The 25,143-nt window shown below is 38.0% G+C and overlaps 1 protein-coding gene across 1 annotated transcript in view; it reads right to left on the bottom strand.

Moving 5' to 3' along the window:
• Positions 1-25,143, bottom strand: part of DLG5 (discs large MAGUK scaffold protein 5) — a 97,166-nt gene that overhangs the window by 59,509 nt on the left and 12,514 nt on the right. Inside the window, exon 2 of the mRNA XM_058810178.1 lies at positions 1,833-1,901. Coding sequence (XP_058666161.1) covers positions 1,833-1,901 — 69 coding nt within the window. The remainder of the gene's footprint in view (positions 1-1,832; positions 1,902-25,143) is intronic.

The raw sequence follows: 25,143 nt of genomic DNA, 5'->3' as shown, positions 1-25,143 counted from the left end.
CCTTGTGAAAATTATTGGGACAGAGAGGGGGCAAGATGTATAGGAAATTCCTCAAATGCTACAGCACCTCAGTATCTGTTAGGATTCCATTCAAACTAGTCATATGAAGCCTTAGGGGAGCTGGCATGCAGGCAGATTTAGTTATGATGGTTTGTCATTCAATAAATCCATCAGTATTAAAATAATCTTTGAAGTGACTTGCAAAGATGTCTATTAGTGTATGTCAGTTATTAAGCAATTTTTCTATTGATATTGGATCAGAAAAAATACTGTCTCTTGTAGAACAACACATGAGGGTGACAAAACAGTTGGAGCAAAAATCAGACTCATTAATAACAAGTCTATAATCACACCATAAACAGTTTCAAACAAAGAACACGCCTGGCTGTTAATCTCTTAAATATTAAATACCCAGCATTCATTAATAATTTGAATAAAACAAAATAATGGACAATAGTAGCATTTAATTGTCAGGTCATAAAACAACTTCAATCACTGCAAACTCCAAAGACAAACTAATTCTGAGGACAGTCTCTTATATCAAATCCATAGATCCAAATTCAGTATGAACTTCAGGATCCTAAAATATGAACAACACATAGCTTGTGGGAAATAACATAAAAAAAGTAAACAAAATTAAGATTTAAATGTGCCACTCCTTTTTAAAATGAAGAACATGGAAGTAGACAGTACCACCCACATTTCTCCTGTCTCAGCCATCACTTCATACAATTATCCCACAAACTTGCTGGATTTTGTTTTAGAATAACTACCTTCTTTGGAAGGTGCCTTTCTGATAGTCCTAAAAATTTAGTAACTTTTTTCTTTCTATTTCCAGTCCCCAGTTTACTTGCAGCAAATGAAATCTACCCTTCCTTCAGGCAGTAGCACACAAGTGTGGTCTTGATTACAATCAAACTAACATGTCACAGCTTCCAGTATTTTCAGTAAATAGTTCATTCAGGCCTAAAATCTTGTTCCTGCTTGCTGGAGTTAAAAGTTCAACTCAATGACTGCAACAGATGTCTACCCACATCCTTAAAAAGACAACTGACTTGCCTGGTGCGGTCAGGGAAGTCTACAGATGCCTGACACAACATTGGAACTTTAAATATGCAAGAGCCTGCATTCCCTATTCAGGGCAAATGACTTCTATACAGATTTCACAACAGAAGGTATTTGTAAAAGTAAAGATGAGGAAAATAATAGAGCTGCTTGAAGAGCATCTTGTGGACAAAACACCTCTAATACTGTTTCTCATACCTCAAATTATTTTCCTATTTTATACCTCCAATTTTATCTTCCCAATGATTTTAAAAACAGAGAAAATGTAGCAATTCATTGAACACAGGGGAAAAAATGCTAAAGCTTACAGCCACTGTCAAAGGTTTAGAAGGCTATGGCCTTGGCTAACATTATAAATAAACTTCCATGATGCTTTTGACTCTCATCATAATTTTCAGATCTACAGAAATTCATACACACACACATGCTTAAATATATTCTCATATGTTCAGATTTGTATAAACACAATGTTGCCACTTTTACACCATTTTACTAAGTAACACAAAGCATAGTTACATCATTTAATATATCCAAATGTAACAGATTTTACATGCAACAACTGCAGCCAGCCATGACAAGGCTGAGCTTGCACTGCAGGAAAGTACACTTGTTCCTGGTGAAGATGGATGGTTACATCTTATAGGCCAACTTGTTTGATTTTATGACCAGGATATCTCTCTACTCTTCCCAGAGGCAACCTTAAAAAGTTGTTCTCCCAGTTTCCAAAAGACACACTCATTAAGTTCCAATATCAATGCTTTACTCACCAATGCTGCTCAGAGAACTGCTGCTTTCTGAGTCAGAAGGCATTATGGACAGCACACTGTAAGTGGACCCTAGAATCAGGAAAATAAAAATAGTATTAACTTTTTCTCCCCTTTTCCTCTCTGCAAAAAAAGCTATGATTCATTTCCTTGATACTGTAGATGCCAAATAAATTAACTAAAAATACTAAAATTATTCAAATTACTAAATCAGAGAGAAGACACATCACTGACACAAAAATCTAACAGGCAAAGCATAACCTGTAAATGAACACTTCACTGAGCACTTTTTGTGGTAGAACACCATTTTGGATAACATGGTAAAAACGAGTTCAGCAAAATATTAAGTACATCAGTTATTTCAGACAGACTGAAAACACAGAGTTTCAAGTCTATTACAGAAGATTAGGAGTGATACTTGTGACAACAGTAGCAATCTCTTTTGGTTTCTCCTGTCTTTACATGTACCAACTCCTAATTCATGGTGTAATTACTTGGTATTCTTCTTCTCAAACTTCATTCAGACTTAAAAATTTCATTTAATTTGTAAATAAAATTTGCTTGCATCCATTTGCAACTTTCAGTATCTGGTCTTAAGAGCAAGGACCCACAAAGCAGCAAGTTTACTTATGTATTACTAAATCAACAGACAGAGAAGCCCTTTATTTTAGCTATTTTAGAAGTATGCCAGATTTTATTTACCAGAAGAACAGGTCCTACTTCAAAACATTAACCAAACAGCTCCACCATCCCTCACAGACAGAATAAACACACCATGGTAGAAAGAAAGGCAATGATTATGTACAAAAGCCATTAAATCTAGGCTATTTTCAGCACTTGCCAGGATGAGAGAGCTGTGCTCACAACAGCCAAGCCCTAAGGCTGCTTCAAAAAATTCAGGAGCTCCCTTTGCTAGAGTCCCTCCTTCTTATATTTCAATATTTCTCTCTTATAGTTTCTTTGAAATGAAGAAATAAAAACTGAGAAGAAGCAGGAATAACTGCATGGAATAGACTGAAGGAAGGATAGGCTAGAAAATAAAAAAGAAATTAGTTTTTGTTCATCTCCTCTGCTTCTTACTAGAGAAGAGCATGACATCTGTAACTACATGTAACTATGATGTTAGATGAATGAAAGCCAAGATTTGATAAAATAATTTTACAAACACAAGTAATAATGGAAAAATCAATTCAAAAAAGAAAAAAATTGAAAATAAGCAAGAAATTGCATCTTGAAGTAGACTGTTTAAACTGAAAAATCTCTATGAAGAATGATTTAAAATATATTTGGTACAATAATTCTATTCAATTGTACGGGACCTAATTTTTTTGTTTTGTTCAAATTCTTAAACAAAATACAATAAGTACATCACTGACACACTGGCTTCAGAAAAAGTCTGCTGCACCTTTTTGCTTCTATTTCAGACATTTTCAAATAATAGCAATTTAAGCTGTATTCCTATTTATTTAAAGCTTATTAAAAGCTAAATAATTTCCACATTAGTTATACTTAACCTCCTTGCATATTCTAAACTCATATGCCTTGCAGTATTTCTTGCAGTCTGGACCTAACTGACTAGAATCACAAGCTGAAAAAAACAAATCAATATATTAAACAGAGTAGGACATCTTTATGATAGACCACATGTACTGAGATTGTATCAAAACCGTGTGGGACTCAAGCACAACGAAATCTTGTACCAGGAAGTGATATTTAATTATGCTCAGCAATTGAAGGCAAAATCGCCCAGTTCCTCTAAAAGATTACACAGGAGTCCCACACCTAAAGAAACTTGTAGCAATTATTAGCTGCTTTTGCTTTTAAGAGAGAAGAATTAAAAGACTCAAAAATCTCATCATCTTAACTGATCTTCATTTCACTTATCTTCAAGAAACTAATCCTCTCCGTCTTCTTGTCCAGCATTACAAGCCAGAGACGGGACTTAAGATGAGTTAAGTTCTGCTCTCTGGAATGGACAGAAAGGTTTTGTGAAGCTGACTTCATGAATGGAAATATATGACTCTCCAAAGCCATGTTCTTAAAACATTAGCTCATATTTGTAGACACAAGTTCCGGTATGCATGGCATGCTATCAAGAAAACCGACAATTGTGAAGAGGGGAGGAATCATCTGACCCGTTCATAATTCCTCACTTACAATAACAACAACAACAATCTAGTCACATTGTCTGGTTTTGTTTTGTTTTTAAGTTACACAGGGTACAAGTTCACTATCTGTAACAAGTGCCACCTTTGTCATCAGAAGCATTAGTATTAGTAAGCATCAGAAACAACAACCAGGTCCCTACACAGCTGTCACAATATTAAAATTCATCTTGAGGTACTGTCCTGACATACATCTTTGTATTAAATCCAGGCTAAAGTGGCATTGCACTTGGCATATTTTGCTTGATCAAGCTAGCAATATATCATTGGTACCTGCAAATGCTTCAAGCAATATTTCCCCACTCATTAGAATGCCTTCTTACATAAATGAAAACACTCAAAATCATCCCAACAACAATTTAGATACAGGTTTAAAAAAAAAATAATAATAATGAAAGAAAAAGGCACACGTCAGTTTCTACAACCAAAGGCACTAGAACACCCTGATTATTTGTAAGCTGCACAGCCATGGTATTCTAATTAACTTGTTGAAAATTCACCTTCCCCCAAAAGAATTTTCCACTTTATTTCCTGTTCTTACTGTTTTCTGACTGTCCATCTTGTCAAATTGCACCAAAAGAAAAGAAAATCTGAACATTAAACCCATTAAGAAGACAAACACTTTTTTAGATAAAGGTTGAAAGTGCTTCACACCTAGTTCACAGGCATTTCATCACACTTTTCCAAATAGTTCACTTTAATATTTTTCTGTTAGTATTCACTTTGCATACTGAAATCCCCCAGTGGTAAAACTTGCTACATTTGATTTCAATTCACTGATTTATAATAATTGCTGACATGTTCCTAAAGTTTAAGACCACACTTGCAATGACAGGATTCTGAGAAACACAGTAGAACCTATACCCACTTAAAAATAGAAATAAGAAAAAACTCTAAACCCAACAACTACATCAAAAAGAAAACCCCAAGAAGCACAAGCAAACCAAAACCCAAGCATATCTTCTACAGATTCACATGGCGAGGGAAAATACATGACCATCCTGTCCTGACATGGCAGACTTGCTTTCTCTTTTACTTATCCAGACATGAGCTTTGGATCAGCTCCTGGCTGTATTAAACAGCTTTGGCAGAGCATAGGGATTTAGAAACTGCTACACTATATACTTGAGAACCTTAAGAATCTAATTTCCTTCTATTTTCAACAACTAGAGCAAGTCAAATTTCTTTAAGTTATTACTGTCTTTATTAATCAGATTACAGGAAGGCCACTTGAGAACTCACAGATTCAGGAAAGGAACTTGTTGTTTAAGTGTGGAAGCCACCTCCAGGGACAACAAAGAAGTGTGTTCCAGTTTGCCTTCATCTTTCACACAACAGCCACACAGAAGGAGTGATATGTATTTTACTTGACAAGAAAGAAAATGATGGTGGAAACAGGGAAAAAAAAAAAAAAAAAACAGAAAGAAAAAACCTAAAGAAGAGTTACACATCCTGAGAAGACTGCAATTGTCTAACCCAGAAATATCCTCATCAGGAGTATCAAATCAAGACTGGTGGAATTAAACCAATCATACAAAATGAAAACAGAACTTTTCTCTCTTCTAACTTCTGAATTGTGAAACACCATGTAACACTGGACATCACCTGTTCTTAAAGGAGAAACTACAAAAAGCCAAGCCAGCTGTCTCCAAATAATGTCTCCAAAACAAGCTTGAACTTGGTACCTTCTTTAAGAAAGTAGTACAAAGGATCAAGTATGATATCTGAATGACTTGTGAGAAAAAATACAGTGTTCAGATTAAGAGAACTAAGCTGTCAACTGGCAGCACTACACAGAAACTTCTCATCCTCCTCCTCACAAATACGCAGGCTCTGCTCACAGCTCTAAAGCACAGCGTATCCCAGGGGACTGCAGTGGCCAAAGAAGGGACAGGGATTCACCGTGGCAAAATTCATTGCACATATACCTTCAATCCTCTAATTATTCCCTTCCCCCCTTATCTTACAACTCGACTCAAAGAAGGCTATTTCATCTTGCAAGCTTCATTATATGAACTAAACTGTGTCACAACAGCTCCTCTCTCCGACAAACACCCTCAGCACAGGGCCAAAGAGACCAGTATAGTGAACCTGCTTCAGTGTGTGAAAAACAAGGGGGTTTATTCAAGGAGCATGAGCTGTTTTATCTCGCATGATGGGGAGTGCTCAGATCTTGGCTGCACAGCTCTGGGTAGGTCATCCATCTTTAGGGATGGCATTTACATCTGCAGTATGGTTGACTCCTAAATTAGGCACAATTTCTAACCAGGAACACTTAAGTTAATGTAGGACTGAGACTGGAAGGAGCCTTTGCCCACACAAATTTCTTTTGCTACTTCTCTGTGTTTAAGGATAATGTTAAACAACCCTCCACGCTCCTCAGCTACAAATTGTTAATTGAATTCTGCTCCTCCTCCCACCTCCCTTTGCAGTGCAGTGACTGCCAGCTGATTCAACTTATTGTCAGCAAATGATTTTTCTGACGGAAATCCAACGCACCGGATGAGAGGGCAGCACAACAAACATTGCTTTATCCACATCTCCATGCACCAAACCAAACAGACATTGGCAGAACTCCCACGTGCTGGGGGAGCAGTTGTTTGATTACAACTGGAAACAACCCAAAATTCAATGTTCCCTTTGCCTTTACAAAAACAAAACTGCCCAAGGAGCTCAAGACTACAAGGATCTGCCCTGCTCTGTGTCTGAAGCTATTCTTTCCATGGCAGCCTGTGCACCCAGGTTTGTCACAAACCACAGGACATGGTCACTGCTTGCAAGCTGTGTGAAATTCAGACACTAAATTCTGATCTCATACAAAACCTTCAATGGAGTATTTGCTTCCACCTGTGTCACACTTATTTCAGATGTTTCACAGCCATTTACCCAGAAGGATATGAGCAACTCCAAGAACAAAGGTACAAACTTAGCAGTAAAGGTCAAACAGAAGTAGATGCTATTTCACCAAAAGTTAGCTATTTCTTCCTTGTCTGCTTTCAGGCACAGCTTTGTTATTTATTCTGTATATCTATTTTTAGGACACCATGAAAACTAAATGAACATGAAATGGCTTTTTAAATAATTAAGCAGCTAAAACTCCACATTTTTTTTATTTCCCAAATAGCTTGGTCTGTAACAGTTTTACAGAAGTGGTGAGGCTCAAAAAGCTTATTTTCCTTTTCAATAGAAAAAACTTTTTATAACAAGGTATTAATGAGATATTTAGATATTAATATTAAAAGAGCTGTTTGGGAAAACATAGCTGCTTTACTGTTTAAGTCAATCTGGAATTTTAAGTGATTACAAATACACTCTTGTTAAGGACAGAACACTTAACACATGAAAAAGGACTGAGGCACCTTTCTCTGAAACATTTAGTAAAAATGAACCTAAAGTCAGATTTAAGTAATAATCATGATTTAACATGACAATTTATGTTAAGGCCTAGATTCAAAAAGTTGCCAGAAGCCAGAGACATCCATAAAGATGCCCTGAATTCAGTTCCTAGCTGTCAGTCAGTACAGCATCAGATCTTCAGCTATAAAAAACAATGCTAGACAAATATCTGTAAAATTGTTATTTTCTTAGCAACATCTGAACAAGAGAAATATTTACTTCCATAGGCTTATGCACAAAAGGCAGAGAAAAGAGTAACTGATTATGAATTCTTCAACATCAGTATTTAGTGCAGATGGGAAAAATTTGAATTTAAAATCAAGTTTTAGTAAAAATGCAGTGCAGGTACATGAAGCAAATTATCTTATACTTCAGCTTGTGGATTGCACATGAGCTGATTATTATCAATGCAGCAGTGCTGTCTTCTGTTCTAAAACATGATGTGGCACTACAACTATCTTATCAAACAACTACAAATTTCTTATTAATTATTTTAATTTTTGTTTTTAACACAGATGCTTTAACAATTCCTATTAATATATTCTGTGGAATCCATTCCACTTGACTGGTAAAAAGGCAAAGGCATCCATTTTTTCTTCCTTCTAGCTATCAGGAACATTTCAGTTGTCTGCTGGATCATGTATGATAAACCTTGCTGGATTATGTATGATATGCTGGATTATCTATGATAGCATCTCCTGATACTATCTACCTTTTTAAACTCATTAAGTACAACACAATCTTATAATACTATCTATTTTCTCTGAATATCCTGATTTTTATAACCCTAGCACACTGACATGGGCCAACTGACAGTGGCCCATGTCAGTGTGCTAGGGTTATAAAACTATATAGTTCTAACAGTGTTCTTGTTAGAACACTGACTTTGTTCTAACAAGAGCCAGAACAAAGTAGATGGAATGCTCTTCTCAGAAAGCAGCCCACTACTACTGAAGAACCAAACCAGCAACTGACTGAAGAAGTTACTTACACAATACCTCCTCATATGAGCCTGATGTTTCTAGTCTGGAATCCTCATTTTGCTACAAGTTACAAACCAGTTCACATCCTCTGCTCTTAGGACTGCAAGAGACCTATCAACACAACCAGTCAAACTTGGACTACGTGGGAGTCACTACTAAATGTGCCTCCTCTGAAATTACGAGTCATGTTGGGAGATTTGACTTTTCCAACCCATGCATCTCTCAAAAGAGTGGTTCATGTTACTTGTGTGACATCTGGCATAATTCTCAAGAAGCTTCCTTGCAACCTTGAAAGGAGATGCATACTCCCCAGCTAAGCCCTAAAAAAAATGAATTCTCTCTATATAGCTCTTCATAGCATACTTCAATACTCAAGCCTTACTCAGAAAAACACAAGGGGAAAAAAATGTCCCCAGATGGTTCCATTAAGCTATGTTACAGAAGGGTTTTAAACTCAACTTTGTTGTGTTGTTACAATGGAAAAAACTATACACACTTTCATACAGAAGAGCACTTAGATCCAAGCTTCGTCTGTCTCTGTTTATAGCAGTTTTTACTTAAAATGCTAAGAGAAAAGATATATCTAAGCTAAACAATTTGATTTGAATCTTCTTGTCACCTTGGCAAGTTAATTTTATTCCTTGACACTCAATTTCATTTAAGATAGCACAAGTAAAGAAGAACAAAAACCACAGCTTTTTCCCCTCCCAGTGCTGTAGATAAGGAAATCCTACTGCCAGTAGTAATTCCATATTAAACACAGACACATTTATTCTGTAGGCATAGAGTACAAAACTCTGCTCAGTAAGAGAGGTCAGTCCTTGTCACCTAGAGACTTCAGGCCCAAGTCCTTTTCAGGACATCTGCAGTTACAGGAAGGTCATCAGAACTGTGTGAAGCTACTTGCACACACCAAGTACCACAGACAAAGGAAAAGTCAAATCCATGGCCAAGTGACCAAGACCCTTCTCAAAACCCAGACAGATTGGAGCAATCATTCTGTGTGCCTCCATACAGGATCTTCCCAGAAATCTATCAGTTTTCACAAAGCTAATAGCTTCACCAGACAACTCTTCCAAGTTCCAAGCACAGCTGTGACCTCAGAAGGGGCAGAGAAAGTAACAACATCAATTAAGAATATATTTGATCCACAGACTGTATTTTTTCCAAAGACAAACACACAGATATAAAAAAGAAACTACACCTATACTCTCATTCAAACAACACAACGAAGTATGTCCTTAATTGCTCTGCTGTACTGAGTGATTATTACAGGAGTCTATTACCTATGAACTATTTACAAAAATAGCTTGTTGCAGAAATCCCCAGGCATGAACTTCATGCCTCTTCTGGTTACAGCTGCACCACCCACAAGAACTGCCCATCCCTCACCAGAGGTAACCTTTGGCTGTGATGGGGCAGCGACAGCCCGATAACCTCAGCCACTGGTCGTGTGTGAGCAGATCTCTCCCTGACACACACATGGAATACACAGAAAAACAGTGCTTAAGCTTCCTAAAGGCAAAAGTAACACATGTAACTAAATAGAACTAAAAGCCATCTTCCTCCAAGTAACAGAGTACTCATGCATACAAATGCTCACTCTACCTAGGAGCTGAGACTGCTGGAAAAATAGAAACTCATTTGGAAGCAATTATAGCTCCAACTCCTGCTTTTTGCCTCTTCTCTGGAGGACACCAGTGCTGCTACTTTTCCTTCTCTCTCAGTCATGGCAGGACAAGGAGGAGACCATGTTCCCAGCCTCTGCTGTGGCTTGATAGAGTGGGGAGGCAGCCACACAGTGCTTTTCACCGTCAAAGGAGTTTCCTTGCTTATACACAGATGTTCCTAGTGGCTTCTTAACAACAAGACCCTGTATGGAGACTAAAACCATTTGAGTATCTAGAGAGGATGTTTCCTACATAGCAAAGGTATCAACATACTAAATTGGCCTTTGAGCTTTTTTGTAGTTATTTTGGGAGAAACGCAACTGCTGCAAGTGTAGCAAGTCACCTAGTGCCTAATGACTTAGTTAGGACCTTTTAAACCAACAGGTCTGGGTTACCAAGCAATCAGTTACTGTGTGTGTACACAGCAATAGGTGGGAACTTGAGGCCCTAGTGAGAGGCAGGCAGATCTTACTAAGGGGAGGATTTCTAGAACCCAAATTTTCACTGTAAGAGCAACTTTAAGGGCGCAGGGGGGAAAGGGGTGGCAATGCCTGCAATATAGGCAGCCAAATGCTATTGGCTCTATCAATTCTGGAAAAAGTTTTAAAGCTTAACAGTGTACTGATAAAAGCCTGAAATCACACTCTGACAGGAAGCAATAGCATTAGCATTACTTGACACCACACACTAAGCTATATGGAGTGCAGCTGACTTCCTTGGGGTCTGTGGAAGAGACACAGGCTAAAAATTCAGCACATGCACTTGATGTCCAGCATGCTACTCCAAATGCAAGTATAATACCCTAGTCCACTAAGACAGAAGTGACAAAAGAAAAGAAGAAAGAAAGAAAACAAGACTACAACACAGAAGAAGTAGAACACGGCGTATTGGACAGCAGAAGTCAGAGCTGTTGAGGGGAGAAAGAGTGGCCTCTCACCCAAGAGAGGTGACTAAGATAATAAACAAGTCAAGGCTTGTCATGACTGGGAAGTCACCTGCCTGAAAGAAAGGTCTGGTTTCTCCTTAACCATCTCGCATCTTCATTTTGGAGCAGAGGAGCAAATAAAGAGGCTACCTCCCCATCAGCACCACTTGTGAGGCATGAAGATGGAGTGGGGACAGTTTTAACATTCAGGTTCACCTACTGATGACAGCACAAACATGCCCTCAAATATGCCAGGTGGTTTGGCATAGCAAACTGCAACACTGTGCAACCTCTTCATTTAACCAAATAAACACCCACATTTCATTGATTCCACATCAGTAACAGAAGAGCCAGTAAATGTTCTGTCTCCAAAGGTAGCCTTGAGCAAGCTTTGCTGTGCAGGCTTCATGGCTGGCTTGGACACTTCTCTTCTACCGCCTTTCATTACATCTTTTTTCCTTGAACAGATTCTGCAGATATTGGAGGTTTTCCTAAAGGAGATGGCATCAATAAAACTAGCTGCCATCAGGATCAAGTGTTCCATTGTGCTTCCCATTTCAGCAATAGCTATGAGAATAGTGATGTTAAGAGTGCAGAGGACAGAAAAAAACATGAGAATGTTAGTGGGTTTAAGGAAAAAAAGGTAAACATTCATTGCATCCAGTGTTTTCCTCACATACAGCTTCCAGCATGAAACACTGACATACAGTTAAGCACTAACTAAACTATAATCAAAACCAAGTCCTATAAACTAAGAAAAAGCTTCCCTCTAAAAAACCCCTCCTAAAGCCTGAAGTGGGATGAATTACAGTGCTACTGCACCCACAAACACCAAATATTTGAAAGACATTACAACGAAGACCAAATTCAACTACTCTGTAACATGAGAAACTGCTTAGGAAATAAGGACGACACAGGTTCAGAACCATCACCATTTATCACAGTATTAAATCTCTCATCATGAACTACAGCCATCTTTGTTAGAGCAACTCTTCTCTACAAGACATTTTCACCACTTTTTTCTTTATCCTCTCATAGTACCGCTGCTGTTACAGAGATATTCTTATTCTACATTGCCATTACATAAAACAAGAATATTCAAGACATTTAAATTACAAACAAGTGGATTACATTCAATGACAATTTTCCCAAATCCCAAATCCTTATGTTGCTGCATGATTTTACTGTTAAGAATACAAAGTAGTAAAAAAAAAAAAAAAAAAGGAAGTCTAATTGTGTAAACAGAAGTATGTGAAAGCAAACAGGCGACTGGAGCTCAGCTCAACAGTTTCATCTTTCCTAGGAGTGCTATAAACCACAAATTACTCATGGGAATATTCAGCCCTACATCTTCTCTCTGCTTGGATAATATCTTCCAAAAATCGACATTTTGAGTACATTAGAAGATATGTAAAAAACAACTATGAATATTAGTTTGGATCCATTAGAAAGCAGTTCACATTTCAAAATCCACACTGCAACAAATCTCAAAAGGGTTTTAATTTGTACAAAAGCATATAACTATCTCTTTCTTTCACAAATAACATCACAGGAAAACTTCAAAGAAAATTTAAATTCTTCAACTAAAAAGAGGATTGATAGCATGTAGCTCTTTAAATCATTGCTTTCCCTTCCCTGCTACCCTTTACCCTGATGGGAAAACAAATCCTGCAACTTTTCACTTAAGGGCTAAATTTGCTTTTTAATTAAAGATGCTTGTGCTGATTCTGTTTTATTTAAAATGCAGAGATCCTCCAAAAATGCTTAATAAATCATTACTTTAAAAAAAAGTACAGAATTAAGATAATTGAAATAAGTGAGGGGAAAGAAATCAAGCCACTAAAGAGATCCTGAAGGTAAAAAAAAAAAAAAAAAAAAAAAAAAAAAATCAACCAAACAAAAAAGCTAAACAGCCGGCAACTTGTTCCCAACTAGAGGAAACATTTATGACTTCACAGACTTTCACAGAGGCTCAGACTTTTTTTGATCAAGAGCAAAAGTCAGATTACCTACATGCTGCTACTATCTTCAGTATGAGGACAATGGGATGAACCAGAAAGATTTAATCCCATGAGCACTCTTATTTTTTGGCATGTTCTCTGTATGTATCCAGTTACATCTCCTGACAGGTGAGACTTGGAGGTTGGTCATATTTATTTATTTTTCAGCTTCATAAAGCATGCTTCTCTCCATTCTCTGGACAGATTACCAGAGGGAAGAATCTCAATGCACAAATGTATATTGTTTGAGAAAACAAATAAAACCCAACCAACCCTATTCATCCACCCAAACAGAGCTCCTGTCTCAGCCCCCTGCACTATTAACAACTCCAAGCATCAGAGTTCTATAATACAATAGGCAATACAACAAAGTTGTTACCGTCAGGTAGGCTAATAGAGAAAAAAAAAACCAAACAAAACAAAACCAAGGAGCTGATCAATATTTGCAACTACCCAAGATGCACCATGCAGAAACACCCTCCCAGGAATACAAAGAACTTTACAATTTAAAATTGAGCTCAGTTTGTATATAAGATCATCTAGAACCTGTTCATTCTACATTAAGAAGTTGGCCCATCAAAAAGCACAACTGGAAGTGCTCATTGGTGACACCATCAGACAGCAACTATCACACATAAAGAGAAGCCATCAGGAAAGTTTTGAAAAACTGAACCCTGAATATCTGAGCTACCATGGCCCTTTGAAGAGATGAGCAACAACCCTTTACTAAAAATCTGCATCAGGGAAGTATGTTGTTCTGAACAAGTCAGAACAAGCCCTGCCTGGTTACAGAACTTACCTCCTTCCTGCTACTGTCAGGCTGAACCCCTGTAATCATCCCTAGAAGTGCAAATACTAACCATGACTATTAATCACTTGACATTTAGGCACAGCAGACCAGCATCATCTGGTTTTCAAGGCAGGATGATTCTAGTCACAACTTAAGTGTTTTTAAAATGTCACCTCCCCGGTTCCTCAGCTCGAGCAAAAAAGGACAAGTATTTGCACAGATTAAATGATCATTCACTGATTCATGCCTGCCTGGCAAGTAGTGCTCCCTGGGCAGAACTCATCAGAAACAAAGTGCTGGCAGATTGGGAATTGAGATGCTTTGTCACACACAGAAACACAACTGCACATTTATCACCTACACAAAGTAAGAGCAGATACAAATAAAAGCAATATACAGCAAATAAATAGCAGTGACAATGGACAGCTAAGGAGATCACAAGACACAATGATTCAAAGAAATTGTGGAGATAAACATTCAAATTGAAAGACTATACACAAAACAACCATTATGTTTTACTGGCACATCTCATGAGGGACTAGAATTTGCTTTGTGTTTTCAAAATAGAGTGGATCTTACAAAGCATCCCCCTTCTACTGGATGGGAAAAAAAAACCCCAACTACTAGAATCAATAGAAACAGGGTAAGGAAATCCACACTGCACCAGCAAAGTTATTCTTGGTCCATGAGGGCAATGGAAAGCAACAAACACACAAGATGCTCCCCCTAGTAGTACAAGTCAGAGCCCTAAGGAACCTGCTGACTCCTGTACTAAACAGATCTCTCCTATCTTTTTATCATCATCTTTCACAGCTTTCTGAGACACTCTTCAGATCTTCATACTGAAGCCAACCTCTATAAATTTTCCTACTTTTAATTTTTTGTTTGTCTTAGCATGAAAAAGATTAAAAATTTGATTATTGTGGGGAGAGGGAGCTCTTATGATTTGTATTTTTGGGGAAGAGAATGAGAAGCTGTATTCTGAAAGCAAAGAGACCAACATTTACAGGGCCAGAAACACCTTAGCACGACCTTGGCTCCAAACACACATATGATAATCTTTCAAAACACACATCACCTCATCAACATCCCTGTCTCCTACCTAGATATCTAGTATTCTATTTTCAAAACCAGAAATCAAGTCTATCTCTTATACTTTTCAAGAAATGAGGTAAGGAAAACACTTGCATACTTTTGGTTTGGCTTTTTTTTTTTAATATAGAATACTGTACCTGAAGTATGTATGTTCATTAAGCAGAAAAAAACTGAAGTCTTAATTGGCAACAAGAGGTGCACAAACACAGGTGGATTGCATATTTAATTCAATTTACCAAGGTGGGCTTTCTGTGTTATGAGTTAAACAAACAGCTGTCACTTGGAACAAATGACAACAATTTTCTGTTGCAAGCCTTGGCACAGAACAATAAGGCAGCTTGATTAATTTCTTTAAAACTAGATTTCTTTAAAAAATTAAGAATGTCACTGTTAATACACAGAAGCAAGATTATGTTTAGGCTTACCTTCCCAAAACGATGACCTATTAAAAAAAAAATTCCGACTCCTATACCTGAGGTCAAGATCAACAGTATCTTATACTAAGTGCTCTGGCCTACATTTACAGGAGCATGAATACAGATCTAGTGATGACTGAAAGCATTATTAGTGGTTTTAAAATTTCTGATTACAATTCGTTAAAACACACCATGTCCATAGACTATACATGTATTGTTCTTCCCACAAACAATGAAAATAAAGCAGAAAGATAACAGATGGGGTTTCAACAGCCGGACATTTTAGCCAGCAATATTCAACATAAAAAAAAAACCAGAAATCAACCTTAACAATTGTTAAATTACTGTTTATTTTTCCCAAAATTAATAGGAAGCAGAAAGCTTCCTGAGAAACAGAACACTCATAGTAGCTCAGTCTGTTCTCTAGTGGCCATCCATAAACCACTGCATTTTAGTGAGTGGCACAGGCATAGAAAAAGAGGATAAAGAATGGGGAATAGGGTATACACAATACTACCATGCTAATTAACAGCAGGAATAGGTTTGGACAAAACGCTGTGGTGTGAAAGGAAATGTTCACCTATCATGGAGTAATACCCATGTTAACACATGCTTTAGTGTTTTGCTTCCTATGCCAAACTTCCAGGGCACTTGACACCTCCTGTGTCCCTGTGAATAGAAGGTCTAAGCACAGATGGCATGAAGTGAAAATAACGCAAAGAACAAGGGCAGGAGGGATAAGCAGGGAAGTTTTCTCGACTGCACTCTGAACTGTGTTGAGGCACACAAGCTCTCCTGCCTCTGTGATCTCATTGTGACAGCTCAGCCTGAAACACAGCTCCCAACTTCATACACCTACAACAAGAAGCAGGTATGGTATAAGAAAAATCCAGAAACCAAATCACAGTCATGTAAAATATGATAAATCTTTAAAAAGTTGACACCTTTTTCATGTAGTTTGGTATTAAGTCAAATTATGTTAACACCTAGACAAAAAAAAAAAAACAATTTGAAAACCAAAAATTAATGCTAGCACATTGACTTTTTTCTACTAAAAACTTCCAGCAAACTCAAACCAAAAGAATATCCTGGATAGAATGCCTACAGTTACAATGTAGTATGCATAGGTTCTCTATGGGTCTAGTCAAGTAACACTAAAGCTCTAAAAGTGTGTTTTAAGAGAAGTAAGATTCATGACCCAGAAGCCCTGTTCCTTCTGTCCTGTGTTTAGTTGTCAACAGCAGAATATCTGTCAGCATGGCTTGTACACACAAAGAAAACCAGAATGACACAACCCACTCCTATTACCAAGACAGAAGCTCCAGTATGGCAATACTGTGGTTGTTAAAAAGGCAGGCCAATAAAATTCTGCTTATTGTCTGAATGCAAATACTGAAGAGGAATGTTGCAAAAATTTTCTGAGAGGGATGCTGAAGAGCGCTTTTAAATTGCTGGACAAAGGGATGAAATTGAAAACCTGGAGAAACCTGATCTACAGTCAGAGCCAATGCTCACTTGTCTCAATATTCCTGTTTCCGCTCAAAAAACAAATGCTCTAATGTGAAACAGCAAAAGAAAAAAAATTACTTCCCACATAAATTCTATGTCTCACATAAATTAAGTTCTATATCAGTGAAGCAAGCAGTAAAGGCACATTATTTCTATCGCTGTATTTCCCTACAGACTGAAAAAGCTGCTGACCTCAAATCTTAGTCTTCACACCAAGCTGACAGAGATCCCCATTCTGTTCACTTTTCATCAAAACAGACAGAAGATCTCTTTATAACTTGCAGGAGACATAGGCTCCTCAGAAGCTGAGCCTCAGCACAGCACCAGCAGAAGACAACTGCTGTGCACCATCTAATGCTTATTTTCGTCCTCAGGGACTTTTCTTTTGGTGTGGAATAAGAAGCTAATATGCAGGATGAAATGCTACTCATGTTTCCAAAACTTTGAACCTTGTTACTTTATTGCAATTTGCTCATTTTGAAATCTGTTCTCACAACTGAAATACTACAGTAATTATTGCACCAGTTAAAGAACTGAGCATGTGTAATATTTCAGCTTCATACAGCCACTAAAAGCATAACGTCCTCTGTCAGAATGTCTTGCAGTGGTGTACATTATAGATGTGTCTAGGAACCTGTGTGTGTACATATAGGTACAAAAAAATCTGGAAAATGTTTCAACATCAACTACACATCTCACTCTTCTAATTAAATGTATTGTTTAAAACATAAGTTCAACTATGAATGACAGTTTCATAAAAAAGCAACACCTCTGAACTGCAGCCCCACTTATGCCTTCAGTACACCAGGTCTTCTGGAAGAGCCAGGAAAGCTTCAGAATCGATGATTTCAGCCATGCCCCATTTGACACAAACTATGCAGAACCAACATTGTGCCAATCAACTTATACAGCAGAAACTATGGCACTCACTTCATCTAAAATACAGGCTGCAGAATGTCCAAAATACAGCAACTTCCCCCTGATTCTGCAGCTGCCACAGCTCAAGACTTACATACACTGCCAATACAAACTCTGCCATGGGATTTCCAGGAGAAGTTCCACAAGATTTTAAGACAAGGAATAAAATAATGGAGGGTGTGGGAAGGATGATACAGAAATGAAAAAACCATGTCTGAGTACAGTGACTCCCAAAACCTCTGTTCACATACAGGTCACTTGCAGAAAACCCTGATGTCCAAGCCAGATTTGCAACGCTTTGATTTTCCAGCCTCACCTGGTAGTAAGACTATATCCTCTGTACATGATGATAAATGGAGGAAGTTATAAATTGACACATCACACTTGCACACTCATTACTTCAACATCACACTTACAAGGACCCTTCCCTTCTACCAAATTCTACATGACACATGTGGACCAATAACTTGCTTGAAATTTTTTGACATGCCAGTTTAGCTCCTGGCAACCTGTTACCAGAAATCCCTTAGTTTGTCTCTAGAAAAGCTGACTGCCTGGGAAGCCACCCAAGACCTGAAAAGTTATCCAACTGCTCCAGGTTCTATACAAAACTAAGAAGGCAATGTGGTTCAAGAAGAAATTACTTCTCAGCACATATATGGCAATGGAACATACATCCTGGGCTGGGAGGGACACAACAAAGACACACACTCGTCTCGGAAGGAAAAAAAATAATTCTTTTCTCCCACATTTTGCTTTTAATCAGTCTCCACACGAACACAGGAAGCCGAGGTTGTGGGGACTTGAGCTGAAGAACCTCCCATGCTGCCGAACACTGAAAGAGGGAAGTAGGTTTTGACACTACCACAACCAAACCACTAAAATACTCTGATTTTGGCCACAGAATGTTTCACTTCTTCATGCTGCACAATTCTTAATATGAACCTTATAAAGCAAAAGCTGTATTGAATATTTGATTTTGATTTCTCAGTCAAAATATTTTTCCTTCTTTAAAGGAATTTTGGTAATTTATTTCCATTAGTTTCTGCTTGTAAACAGCAATTAGCTCTATTTTACAGCCAACTTACTCAAAAGAATGGCTGAAATAAAGGTATTCACTGTTCATCTAACCATAGATAAATGCTATGAAAAATCAAATCCTTCAGAAAAGGAGAAGAGTAACATAAAGGAATTATAAAAGGAAAAAAGAAACATTACTCCAAATTTTTCGCAACCTTCAACCATTTCCTTTTCAAAACCAAGCAGAAAGCCAGAGGAATACTAACAAAGAGCCCATAAAGATTCTCAACAGCAATGCAACCACTCAACTTTCCCATACCTTTCAGTGAAGCTTTACAGTAATGCATTTCTGCTTCTGCTCTCCTCCAACTCATCTTCCTTCTCAACTCCAAAGATTACAGGTTGATTCTACAGACAGTATCTCATATATGCTGCTCCCAAATCCTCCCAACCGGGCTAAGCTTTGTCATTATCACGTTGTTATTGTCTTCCTCATCAAGTCCGTGTTCCACAAACATGTCTCTGATTAAAGACAGACAAGTCTGCTTAATAACCATAGTCATTATCACCTGGTTTCAGGTGCTGCCTGCATAACACTTCATTTTCCTTATTTCTACTATGTTATAGCTATAATTGTATTTGTTCCCCTCTTCAGCATTGCTTTCGGGATGAATGAGATCAGCAAGCAAGCCCATAACATGAAATAAGCCTTAAGCTTAAGTTAATGCAAGCTGGAAAACAAAAAGTTGGAATAAGAAACTAGGTAAAAAGCACACAGGAAGCATTATTACAAGCAAGCATATTACTTTTGCCAAGCACTGCATATGTACCAACACATATACTATAACTATGATCAAACAATTGAGCTCAGTCTCTGTGATTTAAAAATATAAGTCAATGCTGTGGTGTGGGGGCCTAAAGAAATTACAGTTCTGTATGCCCAACAACCAAGAATTACTGGAACACTGCAAGTCAAGTTTCAGAATGAATTTATACTAAAGTGGCAAGAAGCTATAAAATCAGCACTAACAATCCTAAGAGCACTATCTGGATAAATAAAACACAATTTCATGTCTGCATGCCAATCAGTTTAGATACAGGTTCAAAATACTTCATGCACATCCTGGCACGGCAATATTCTTTTAAAGCAACATCTCTGTAATCACTCAGATTTTTGGTTCTCCAAACACTTGGAATCATGAGACAGTGTGTATGTATCAACATTTTTCTGTTAAAAAATTTATTCTTGATAGCAGAACATTTGTCTGGAGAAGACATTCCAGCATTAGTTTTAACTGTAAATGAGTAGAAGTCTTTGCCCAAGAGCCGCTGAAGAGAAGCAGTAGGAAAAAAAAAACCAAAACAACAAAAACAACAAAAACCGCACCCCAACTAACCAGCCAAAGAAACCCAAACCACTTTCTAGTAAGCTTTTACAAGAAACTCCACTGGTATAAACTGAAACATAAGCAGATTTCCTGCAATAGCACGAACTGGGAAGTCGGCTAAGTCGCCCAGAACCGACAGCCACATTTCAGGCGCTACAAGCCGCGCACAGAGCAGATCCCTTCCCGGCCAAAGCCCCGCAGAGCGCCCCGCAAACACCGCCCGGCCTCGCTCGGGGCCGGCCGGGGCAGGGCCGCCGCGGCTCCGTCCCGCGCACAACAAAGGGCTCTTGTCCCACGGCAGCGGCAGGCGGCAGCTGAACCAGTTGGCCCAGTACCCTACCGTGCTCTGTGGCACATCAAAGGCTGGCTGTGACCTAAGCAGACAATTAGGATGTGTGGGTGTAGAGTTACAGAGTTCCAAGAGGTCACTCACGGATGAATTTTAGCGCCGCGGTACAACCCCTTTATAAAGCAGTATTACTGGCTTTGCGCAACCAGCCTTCGGGCTGACCCCAGATCTAGGCAAGGGACTGCAACGCTGCTTGATTTCTTTTCTGTATAAAGTTTACTGCAAAATTAAAGTGCAAATCCTGAGATGAGCTAAATAACTTAAACATATGTATAACAATTTTAGTTTGCAAAGATACTGTGTTACCTCCTCTTAAAGAACTATGTAACCAAGTTAGCCAAGGCACTGATGAGGGAAGGAGGGAGCAGCTGCAGAGCAATTAGCAAGGACAACAATCACACCCCATTGCCACACACTCAGGCACAGCAATAAGGCACAACACTCCAGCACAAACAAGGCTTGTCAGTTCTGTACACATGGTACAAACATAAACTCAAGAGATACTTCCTCACAAAGAAACCCAGGCATGGTTTGTTCTCTGCAGAGGTCACCACCAGCATTAACACCATCTATCCCACCACACTGCACTGCCCTTCTCACCACTTCCATCCCAAGGTGCTGTCACAGGACTATTTCTCCGCTCAGTTCTGCTGCTCCCCCAAACACAACTCTCCTCATTTAACCACCAGTTCCAAACATGCATGCCAAACTAATAAAGACATACTCGAAACAAGAAAAAATTGGGGCAAAAATCACAACACATCTATATCATGCCAGTAATTTAATCATGAAACGTCACATAAAGTCGAAAAGTTCCTAGATGATGCAGTAATAAAAATATCAGAACAGATGCTTTCCTTCTTCACTCTTAGTCTGGCTCTAGCAGTATGACTAAAAAAGATCACTTGCTAATCAGAGATGAGTTTGAGTCAGGTACTCTAAACAGTTACACAGCCTTGTGGCAGACCTTCATGCAATCCTGTACTTGGGATTCACAATGACAACAATCAGTACACAAATCTGCATATTTTTGTATTTTCAAAATACATTATGTTTGGGTTAAAAATCAACTTCGTTTAAAAATTGAGAACATGATCTTAAAAACTATTATCCCATGATTCAGGTGCTTAACAAAAAGTTTTAAATAAAAGCAGTGAAATCCTGAGGTTTGAAAAAATATCTTAATGCTTTAGCTTCAGTCCAGCATCTCCTTTCCCATTTAAGATGATATCTGACAGCAAGGAATCACCAAGCTGGGCATTTAACTTCCAAATGCTGCCAAACTGGAATGCAACTGACACTATGAGAAAGCAAATTTTGTTTGCAAATTATCATATCAGGAACTCAGGCACTGGTTTAACAACATGAGGGTCATACTTAATCATCTTAACTCATGCAAGCAGCAATATCTGAACACAACCCAAGAGACAAAGCGTTCTCTTGCTAAAGAGGAGCATATGCTTATGCACCTCGTTAAACTGAATTTTTCAAGTGATGCTGTTTAAGGAAGGTCTTTAGAACTTCCTCCTTTTTTTTTCTTCTCCCTCTTTTTTTTTTTAAGACCTAAGAGATTAGTGTATAGAAACTCACTTCAGCTGAAGAAAAATCTCTAGGGACCAAACAACTGATTTTACAAGTTGAAAAAAATGAAGCAAACAAAACAAACAAAAATATCTAACACCAAAGTTACATTGTAGCACTTGACATGAAATTAATCAAAATGAAACATAAGCCTGTATTTTCCTGCTTTTTCTCTTACACAACTCATTGAACTGACAGAATTTTCTCTGTTTTCACCAAATTGCATCCCGAGAGCTCTCAGAACGTTGTAATCATTAATTCCTACACATTGAATTAAATACTTCCAAACCACAACTTGTAGGAACAGATCTATTTCTGTCAGGACACCATCAGAACATAAGAGTTAAGTGTAACAACCTTACCAAGGATAATGCAATCCCTGTATGGTAGTTCAACAACTGAACCATATATTTCTGAAAAACACTCTATTTTACAGAATAAAATTTGATTAGTTACACTAATTAGAATATTATACACCCAAGTCAAAGGGACTTAGTATGTTCATGTCAGAGCTATGTTCAATAGCAGTGAAACCTCAAAACACAGAACAGCACTATTTTTCATAGCATTCAATAACCTTTGAAATGTTACTGTGATCACAAAAGTAATTTCTACTGCTTTTTCCTTTAATTAAAAAGCCAAAGAGCAATAAGCAAGATGACAGAAGCCAAGAGTAAGATGAAGAGAGAAATAAACCAGATGGCATAGGAATATATTTATATATACTTAAGTTATTCACAAATTAGGAAAAAAGAAATATCAAAATCTTTTCATTTGCCCTATAATCAGTGTTTTTTTAAAAGAGTTTTCAGATATTTTTATGTAAAGAGGATTGTGAATTCTAATTAAGATATAGCTTTAAGCCAGGCTCCTCCATCATACAATTAACCTTAAATCCAGCCTCTAGCCAAGCAGGGTACAGATGGAGATAGACAGATGTAATTACAAAGTCCATCAGCAGTAAGCCACTGGGAGAGGTTACAGGCTTTCCTGTATTTCTACTTTGTATTTGGTAGGCTATTTTTATCAAAATACACCAGGAAGACACAGCTACTGTGATATACTTACAGCACTTTTATATTAGCTTAGGCGTGCATCATATACTTTACGGCACTAACTTTGAAAAAATTACAGCTGCACTCTCATTTCTGCAGGCTGCACGTCTCACAGAGCACTGGAGAAGGTATTGCACTCCCAGCTTCATTTCTACCCTTCAGAATCAATTCCTCCCTCCTCTACTTCAAACCTCTCCAATTGTAAAACTCTATTTTACCACCATTCTGAATCTCTCAAGTGAGATTAACTGTATAAAACACATGATTTTGAACCTAAATTCAAAAAAAAAAACCAAAAAAAGTTTGAAGTTGGACCTTGGCACATCATTTCTGGTTTTGTGATGCATGTTCTGCTCTGCCATCGTGTCTGGATGCACACCTTGGTTTCCTCCAAATAATGAGTTGAAGGCTTGTGGACAGGTTTCCATCATTGTCACTAAAGCCATGCATTCATGGAAGTTCACAACTGTTGTCAATTTTGAGATAAGAGCCAGCAACATCACGATCCATTTAACAATCATCTAAGAATCAACTTTTCACGTGAATTTCGTAATCCTACATCTAAACATGGTATAGCAACTAGAACTCAACTATCATTCTATAGTTTCTTATACCAAGAGTATTGAAGAGGAATATCCAATAGCAAGGCATAAAGCATGTAGTTTGGCATTTTCCACTAATCACAAACCTACAGTTTCTGCTTCGTGTCTGAAAACAGTACTAAGATTGCAAAATGTTACTAAGTTTCCATTTAAGATGTGCAAGTAGCATTTAAGCATAGCAAAAAAAGAATACTTTATCCTCACATAATGCAGAAAATTCACATCCCACCATAATACATGAACCATTTGTTTATCTGAAAGCAGCAGCAAAGATTAAATTTGCATTAACCATTTTACCAGTTATCCCATCCAAGCTGGGGAAATCAGCTACACCTCCCATGCACTGCAAAGGGCTTTCTTGAGGAGTTTTACACAGGAATTGAGAAAGGAATCACAAAATAGACAGATGTGGCTTTCTTGAGGAGTTTTACACAGGAATTGAGAAAGGAATCACAAAATAGACAGATGTAATGGTAAAGCGTTCAGACTCCAACTATTAACTCTAGGGTCATGAAGTGACACATTTAAGAACAGAAGAATTAAGGGTATTCATGCACATTTTAATTATGGATCACTGACTATCTGACCATGCCAAGGACCTGGGCAACAAATATCCTGACCTTGATGTTCAAAATGATTTGTCAAAAGCAGATGTACTTCACTAGAGTGGCAACTATAACAGCAGCAGTGAGCAAAAAGCTTTTAAACATTTATAATGCGTGGCAAGGAATTCTTTGTGCAAACTCTAACCTTTAGTGAGGACAATCTCAGCTATTTTAACTGACTTCATAACAAAGCACCCAGGAAAAGCTCACAGCCACCACAGCAGAGGTGGCTGAGGTGCTCTCACTTCTCTCAGCCACATTCTACACATGTCAGCCCTGAATCCCGAGAAAGATCATGATCATTCCACTCCTGCCACAAAGCTGAGAGACCCTGAGCCCAGGCTGGCTGGTTTGCTCTCCTCTGACCCCAAGCTCACAAAACACCTGATTTACAAGGCAAGTTGAAAACACTTAAATGCCACCCCAGCCTGAGCCCATCAAAGGTCACTTAGGTCTGCCAACAAATTCAGAGCTTAAGCAAGCACACATAATTTCCCACTATATATTTTTTTTTTTGCTCTTAGAGAACTCCACCTGATTTCTATCATTAAAGCAGTCCTTGTGATCAGTTGCCTCATGCTTCATTTACAATGCATTATTCACATCATGCTCTGAATACACATCCTTTCCCTCTTCTCCACAGCAGAGAAGTCCTTCAGAGATGATCCTTCCATGACCAACATTCTCACACTTACCTACATGATGTTCCTTCTTTACTTTTGCACTAGGAAACTAATGCAGAACAATTACCATCAGTAATGCTGAATGTTCAGCTCAGACATCCAGAAAATGGCTGAAAAAAAAACATCAGAAGGCAGCTGGCAAAAAAAGCTTCTCTCTGAAGTGC

This window comes from Ammospiza caudacuta, chromosome 9, assembly GCF_027887145.1.
Source record: "Ammospiza caudacuta isolate bAmmCau1 chromosome 9, bAmmCau1.pri, whole genome shotgun sequence".
In the NCBI taxonomy this organism is placed as follows: domain Eukaryota; kingdom Metazoa; phylum Chordata; class Aves; order Passeriformes; family Passerellidae; genus Ammospiza; species Ammospiza caudacuta.
The sequence above is the reverse complement of the archived record's forward strand: the minus strand, read 5'-3'. Positions and strand labels throughout refer to the sequence as shown.